Below are 7,727 nucleotides of genomic sequence, written 5' to 3'. Positions count from 1 at the left end.
AATTTTCAAAATTTATTTTCAAGTAAATATTAAAAATTTTATGGCCAAACACTGATTTCGTTTTTTTTTTTTTTTTAAAAAGTGCAAAAATTATAATGTCCAAACGGGCTCTAAATATAAATATACGATTCTTTTCTTTTCGAGACTCACCAAAAAATTTTGATACTTAAATGAATATCACATAAATCCAAGATTAGTGGAACTTTAGAGTAACTTTGTCACATAAGAAATACGATGAAAAATGGAGGAGGAATAAACGAGACGTTAATCTCATGCTTAACACAGTTGTTTTCAATCAAAAGAATCGCCTTACTCGTTTCGGATAAGTTGCCTTCATGCTAGGCGCCACCGCGTCACCTCATCTGTCCCCGCCATTTTTGAACTCAAATCCTTACAGTTTCCAAGATCGAAAGCAGCTGCTCATCAAATTACAGAAATGCAAAAGCATAAAACAGGCAGCTCCAATTCACGCTCATATAATCAAGAATGGCAATCAAAATGACCCCTTTATTTTATTCGAGCTTCTTCGAGTATGTTCTCGAAGCTGCTCTATCGAATACGCTTCCAAGATCTTTCGAAATACCTCAAACCCGAATGTTTTTCTCTATACTGCTTTTATTGACGTGTTTATCTCTTCGGGTGCTTATGGTGATGGAATTAGAACTTATTTTCAAATGATTAGAGATTTCATTGTACCTGATAATTATATTATTCCTTTGGTCCTGAGAGCATGTGGGTCTGCTCTCGATTTGAACAGTGGTGAACAAATCCATTGCCAGGCCATGAAATTGGGATTGTGCTCGGACAGATTCGTGAGGTTAAAGCTAGTGGAGCTTTATGGAAAATGCGGAGAGTTTATTGATGCAAAGAGGGTGTTTGATGAAATGCCTCAAAGAGATGTTGTTGGGTCCACTGTTATGATATCATGTTATCTTGATCATGGATTAGTGCATGAGGCGATGGATGAATTTCGGCTGGTTTCCACCAAGGACAATGTTTGCTGGACAGCTATGATTGATGGGTTAGCTAGAAATGGTGAAATGAATAATGCATTGGAGTTATTCAGAGAAATGCAGATGGAAGGTGTGAAGCCTAATGAAGTCACAATTGTTTGTGTTCTATCGGCCTGTGCGCAGTTGGGAGCACTAGAACTTGGTAAATGGGTTCATTCGTATGTGGAGAAGTACAACATTGAAGTTAATCATATAGTTGGTTCAGCTTTGGTGAACATGTATTCGAGGTGTGGAGATATTGATGAGGCAGCTAGCCTTTTTGAAGACTTGGAAGCTAGAGACGTGACCACTTATAATTCTATGATTGTGGGATATGCATTGAATGGTAAGAGTACAGAGGCTATCAAAATATTCCAGAGAATGATACGTGAAGGAATTAAACCGACAAGTATAACATTTTCTGCTGTTTTGAATGCATGCAGTCATGGTGGGTTAGTGGACATTGGATTTGACATCTTCGAAAGTATGGAAACTGAATATGGGATTGAACGACGAATTGAACATTATGGGTGTATGGTTGATCTTCTTGGTCGTGTAGGACGTCTTCAGGAGGCTTATGATTTTATACAAAGAGCCAATATTGCTCCAGACAATATAATTTGGGGATCGCTGTTAAGTGCTTGTAGAATTCATAAAAATTTTGAACTAGGAGAAAGGGTTGCAAAAATTCTACTGCAGTATGGTGCTGCTGATTCTGGAACATATATTCTTCTGTCTAATGTCTATGCTTCACTGGGTAAATTTAAGGAAGCAGCACAAGTGAGAGCAAAGTTGAGAGAAGAAGGCGTCCAAAAGGAACCAGGTTGCAGTTCAATTGAAGTGAAAAATGAGATCCATGAGTTCCTTTTGGGAGACATTAGACACCCCGAAAGGGAAGCAATATACGATAAACTGAAGGAGCTGGACGATATGCTGAAATCAGAAGATTATGCTCCAGAAACCGATGTCATCTCACAAGATATTGAAGAACATGAGAAAAAGTGGGCCTTGAGCATACACAGCGAAAGGCTTGCGATATGCTATGGTTTGATCTCTACCAAACCATGTACCACTATAAGAGTTGTAAAAAATCTTAGAGTTTGCAATGACTGCCATTCAGTTATTAAGCTTATATCTAAGATTACACAGAGGAGAATTGTTGTAAGAGATCGGAATAGGTTTCACCATTTTGAAAATGGTGTTTGTTCTTGTGGTGACTACTGGTAAACATAACATATTTTTTTCTCTACGTTCTTGATATGATGCTATATTTCGATAATGTCCATCTTTGAATCCATCTTAGGATTAATCCAGGAAGACAGAAGTAAGAGTGGAAGCTGTAATTACGGAGGTTACTGTATTAAATATACAATCTTATAGTGAATAAACTGAGCACAATACAAAGCTTGCAAAAGAAAAAGAAAAAGAAGAAGCTCTGTGCTGCATTAGAGAGATGTCTAAGAGATTAGCTTGAAGAATGTCATGGTACAGTGCTCAGTTACTGACAAATAGACCGACATTTACTCGTTTCTTGATTACTCTATCTCACTTAAGGCGGCTTATTTTCTGGTTCTTTCAGTGTCTAGGCTGAGTGACTGATCCAATTCTGCAAATAATCTAGTGTCAAAGAAAAAGAAATACATCATGAATGAAAGTGGTTCAAAATTCATATATATCATCACAATGCCTTAGCATGACTAGATGAATATCTTTACTTGCATATAAATTGTCTCATTCCTTTGCATGTTTTATCAAGATAACTATGTGCTGATTAGCTTTGTCAAATTTTAGCATTTCCACTGCAAATATGGTACATGCCAGGTTAAATTCATTTTGAGATAGTATTCAAGATTGGAGTATCCTTGTTTTGGGGCATTAAAGCATGCAAAGAGGATATTGGAGTTAATGTTTTTCGAGTAATTTGTGGTTGAAGAATGAGCGACTGTACATCTAATTGGTTGAGGCTTGGACATTTTATTATGAAGACGCAGATCTGAGATTAGTACTTCATCCAAAAATACTAAGCAAGCCATTTTGTATGAATACATGTACACCTAACTTTGACATTGCTAAAACAGTTCAAATACTTTATTTATATGCTTCTTGATTGAACTATGCTTTCCGTTTTATATAGGAAAGAGTTTGGTCTGAGAACAACTTCCTATTGAGTTATATAGTTGTCAGGTGTAGTTAGACTTATCTATAGTTGGTAACGTTTCCAAAGGGGTTTATAAATATCTTAGGTTACTCTACTAATTGTTTAAAGTTTTTTGGTTGAATGTTCAGATTCTTCCATATGGTATCACAATCTCTATTTCCACATCCGTAAGTTAACATGTGAACTTCAAAATTGGGTTACATAAGCGCAGGAGGGTGTTGAGTTATATAGTTGCCACACATGCATTGCGCAAGGATTTCCAAAAATGTTTATAAAGGTTCTTGGTTTGTTGATTGCTCAGATTCTTCCAGTCTCCTGAGAGCTAAAAAGTGTAAGAATATGCGATCCGTCTCTCTCTCTTTCTCTCAACATTTTACCTTTTACTGTAGGATAACATGCTAACATTTTGCGTTATCAATTGCTTCTGGTGGTTTGCCAATGTATTAGGAGAGGAGCATATTCATATCTATTTATGTTCTTTGGTTCCATCATTCTGTAAAGTTTTGACAATCACAAAGTTGTAAAGCATTACACATCATCTCGGACTATCTTCTTAGCCATAGAAATTTCAGAGGAAGGGATGAACAATTGATCATAATCAGCCAATCAGGTAATCACGACTTTAAATAGCCAAGCCCAACACAATTTAATCTGCTAACTAAGGCCTTGCTTCTCGAAATCCTTTTGGCTAGTCAAATAACTATATGGAATGTTATGTATTGATATATTAGAGTTCAAATTTGTTCATACTACTTAAAATTCTTTTATAGCTGTCTCCTTTTTGCGGGAAACAAAACTGTTTGACCAAAAAGTATTAAAATTTTTGTTAAACTAATTGATGAGAAAACAGAGGATAAATCCTAGCTAAGGATAATTACTCTAGATCAAAACACATTGAATAAGAGAATAGGATATAATCAAGCTTATAAACTCTTTAAGATTATAAAAGATATCAAACGTAAATGATAGGCTTACATTCTTGACGTATTGTTCCGTAATGTAAGAATAAAGAAGGAAAAGGAGAAATGTCATTAACAGCTACGGGATCTATCTTTATTGATTCAATAATGACACTTACAAAGATTTGCAACCAAGATCTAAACATTCACTTGTTTTTCCTCAGAAACCTTCTCCGGTTCTTCTCTCTCTTTTGATGAAGGAGAAAAAGCCCCCTTTCTTGTTCTTTTACCTCCTATAATAGTAAGTATTCCCTTTTGTCCAACGGTCCTTAGCCAAAATACCCTAATCTGCTGATTGTACTTTAGGTCGTTCCCCTTAAGTGTCACGGCATATACTTCACCGTGCAAGCTTTCTGATAGTTCGATCTTGACAGCGGCCGAGATACTCATCGTTATCATGCCTTGTGGATACAACCACGACTTAGTCGGCCCCTTGCCCTTCCTTTTAGCGCTAATCCATGCATGGTCAGATTTTGACCCATACAGTTAGTCCCTCCGCCTGTTGGGGTCGCCTCTTGGAGAGCTCGATGGGCGGACTCTGTTGATTCGAAAAGGAGAAATCTGAACGCTTTATGCGAGAGACGAGCACCTCATGGCGAGGTAGCGACGTGACATTTTGAGAGTTGCGTCAGACCGTCACGTCAGTTCAGAATGTCATTAATACTTCTCATGCGTCATGATGGTGCACATTTTCTATGCGTTGCATCATTTCCCGTGCCATTTCCGTTTTCTAGATGGCGGCGTTCAGTTTTTTCGCTCAAGGCATTTATACCCCTATAAATAGGGGAGAACCTCTCATTTGAATGTTACGCTTCTTAATCGCTCGAGAGATTTTTGCAACTCTTCTTCTTCTCCTTCAGTTTCTCATATTTCTGCTTCCGTTAGGATTTGCTGTGACCACTATCTTTTTCCCTTATCATTCTCGTTTCTTTTAATAAAAGAAAAGATGGCTAGTGCTTCTTCCAACTCCGATAGAGTTGTTGGTGCTCCGGTGTCGGAAAATGATGTACTCCTAATCGAAGAGGGAGTGGAGATGGCGGAGGACGAGGGTTTACCGACGGTAGATGAGATGGTTCCCCGCCTAGGGAAGGCAAGGACTAACTTCAATAGCCCTGCCGGAGACGAGCCGGAACCCGTTTTTTCTACGATGGACGTTGTGGCACTCACGGCGTTCAAAACCAAATGAGGGATCCCTGATCACATTGAATTGGTTCTGGCGGACCAGGACATAGTGCATATACACCGTCTAGGCTACTGTGCTTTTTATGTGTATCCCTTTGTCATTGGGTACACGCTTCCCCTTCCTTCATTGATGGTGGATTTCTGCCGCTTCTATGAGGTATGTCCAGCTCAACTCTCTCCATACGCGTACAAGCTTTTCCTTATGCTCATCAAGTAGGCGGAGCTGGCCGACTGAGGAATTTCTCTACAACATATGCTTCACCTCTTTGCCCGCCGTTTTCTTAGGGGTACGATGATTCACATGCGTCACCGAGGAGCCAAGAGTTTAGTGGTGAAGACGGATGACAAGGCAAATCGCCGCTTTTGGGAGAGCTTCTTCTACGTTCGAACAGAGCATGTCGTGTCGAACCCGACGGGGTTTCCTGAGACGTGGAACTTCGCCCGTAGGTCTTCTTTTCTTTTTACTTTATGCATTTTTTCTTAAGATGGTTGTTGATCGTCTCCCTTTAATGACCTCGTTGAGGGTTTGTTTTTGTTTTTGTAGCCGAGAGGATACCTCCTCCGCAAGTTGCCGACATTCACGAATGGGTGGATGCAATTCTACCCCACACGGTGGTGATCCGTGAATAGGCATTTTTTCATAAGAGGTTTGGACACAAACCTTCCACCGGTAAGTCGGCTTGTTTCGGCTTATTTGCTTTATTCTTTTCTTCATCCTCTTTCTTTATCTTATCTTTATTTGATCCAATTTCTTGTTGACAGGTCGGAGATGAGCGAGAAGGGCGAGGGCTCCTACCCTTACTTTTCGTCAACCGACTTCCTCTGCCCGGCCTACATCAAGAGCAACTATGGATGCGGTTATACAGAGTTTGGTTGTTCGGCGGACCGTATCTGCGGCCGAAATCATTCATTTGGAGGTTGCTCCTCGGTCAGAGACTCTGGTCCCCACAGTTCGTTCAACAGTCGAACTTTCTCGCGTCAGTGGCAAATAGGCCCCGTCAAAGAGGCGAAGGATAGTGCTAGAAGGGGCTTCTTTGGCTGAAATGCCCTCGAGGGGCAACCTCATTTTGACAGTGCCCGAAATCGGCGGTGGTGTCAGCCTGGGCGCAAAGGCGATGTCCATTGCGGGCATTCGTGAGGCTACTGTGCTGGAGGGACGGAGTTCCAAGGCTGCCGCTACTGTTTCGAGTATCCCATCGGCGTCTTGGCCGGGCCGTACCCGATCTTCGGCTAGTGAGAGATTGAAGGGCGTAGTGGTGGAGGACTATGAATCCGATTCTGACATTGATCCTAAGGATATGAGAATGCTCGAGGAGGGATTTACTAGGGTTGTTATTTTTCTAAAAATGGACGAGAAATATCGGTTGTATCGCAACATGTGTTGTGAGATGCATGAGCAACTTAGGGCAGGCTCTAGTACCCAATCCGTCAGGGACGAGTTGGAGAAAAGAGATGAGTAACTGATGTGGTCTATCTGCAGATGCAGTGAGCTCGAGAAGCTACTTAATGCCAAAGACGAGGAGCTCGAGGTGGGAAAAGGGGTTGCATCATAGTTCGAGGATCTTCAGACGAAGGTGTTGTCTTTACGAGCTGAGCTTGAGCAAAATGCCACTAGAGTCGCTAATTTAAGTGCAGAATGGACGGAGAAGGTGGCCGAGCTAGAAAAGAAGGTGACCGAGTTGGAGAAAGCCGAGGGGGCTTGAGTGTCAGCATTGGCAAGGTTGGTGGTGCTAGAAGACACTATCCGCGTCCTAAGGTCTGAGCAGGAATTTGAGAGGGCGACAGCCACACTGAGGGAGGCGCGGCTCGAGGAGTAGATTGGTGAAATTGATCAGGATGCTTCGAGCCTGGGAGAGCGAGTTGTGCTCTTGAGGACGAGAAGGCGCAGCTGTTGGCTCAGTCTCCCCCTCAAGAATCTGCCTCTGCTACTGTCCCCTGCCGTTTGTATGAGCTATGGGTCCATGCTGAGGCCCAACGAGATATATACAAGGGTTTGTGGGAGGCAGGGAGCATTCCCAAGGTCGCTTTTGAAGATGCTTGTGCGAAGGCACACGAGGCTCGTCTCGCCTGCGGTTACGACCCTGCGACACCGGAGGTCGGTGAGGGTGTTGAGATTGAAGACGGGATTCCTTATAATGACAACGATGCTGGGGAAAACGGCGGTGGAGATGATGCCGAGTGAAATTTTTTGCAGCATTTGTACTTCGTTTTTTTTGTTCTTTTGTTGTTTGTTTTCATCTTTTTCTTGGGGTCCCGCTTGTGGCCTTTTGTAAGGCGCAATTGTTGCGCATGCACAACTTTTGAATAAAATAGTCGTTTTGCCTTTGGTTACATATCTTTTGACTTTCTTTATCCTTTTTTTTCTTGAACAAGATCTTCGGATTTCCCCGTAATGAGTCCCTGATTTGTAATTGGGAGTTCGAATGAGGTCTAATT

General features: G+C 41.4%; 1 protein-coding gene across 1 annotated transcript; it reads left to right on the top strand.

The window, feature by feature from the left end:
• Positions 1-228: 228 nt before the first annotated feature.
• On the top strand, positions 229-2,572 carry LOC104230640 (putative pentatricopeptide repeat-containing protein At5g59200, chloroplastic). Its single transcript, XM_009783505.2, has one exon. The coding sequence runs from the start codon at positions 336-338 to the stop codon at positions 2,217-2,219; it is 1,884 nt and encodes a 627-aa protein (XP_009781807.1). The 5' UTR covers positions 229-335; the 3' UTR covers positions 2,220-2,572.
• The last annotated feature ends 5,155 nt before the right edge of the window (positions 2,573-7,727 follow it).

The sequence above is a fragment of the Nicotiana sylvestris genome, chromosome 3 (assembly GCF_000393655.2).
Source record: "Nicotiana sylvestris chromosome 3, ASM39365v2, whole genome shotgun sequence".
Classification (NCBI taxonomy): Eukaryota; Viridiplantae; Streptophyta; class Magnoliopsida; order Solanales; family Solanaceae; genus Nicotiana; species Nicotiana sylvestris.
Note: the sequence above shows the minus strand (reverse complement) of the source record. Positions and strands in the feature narration are given on the sequence as shown.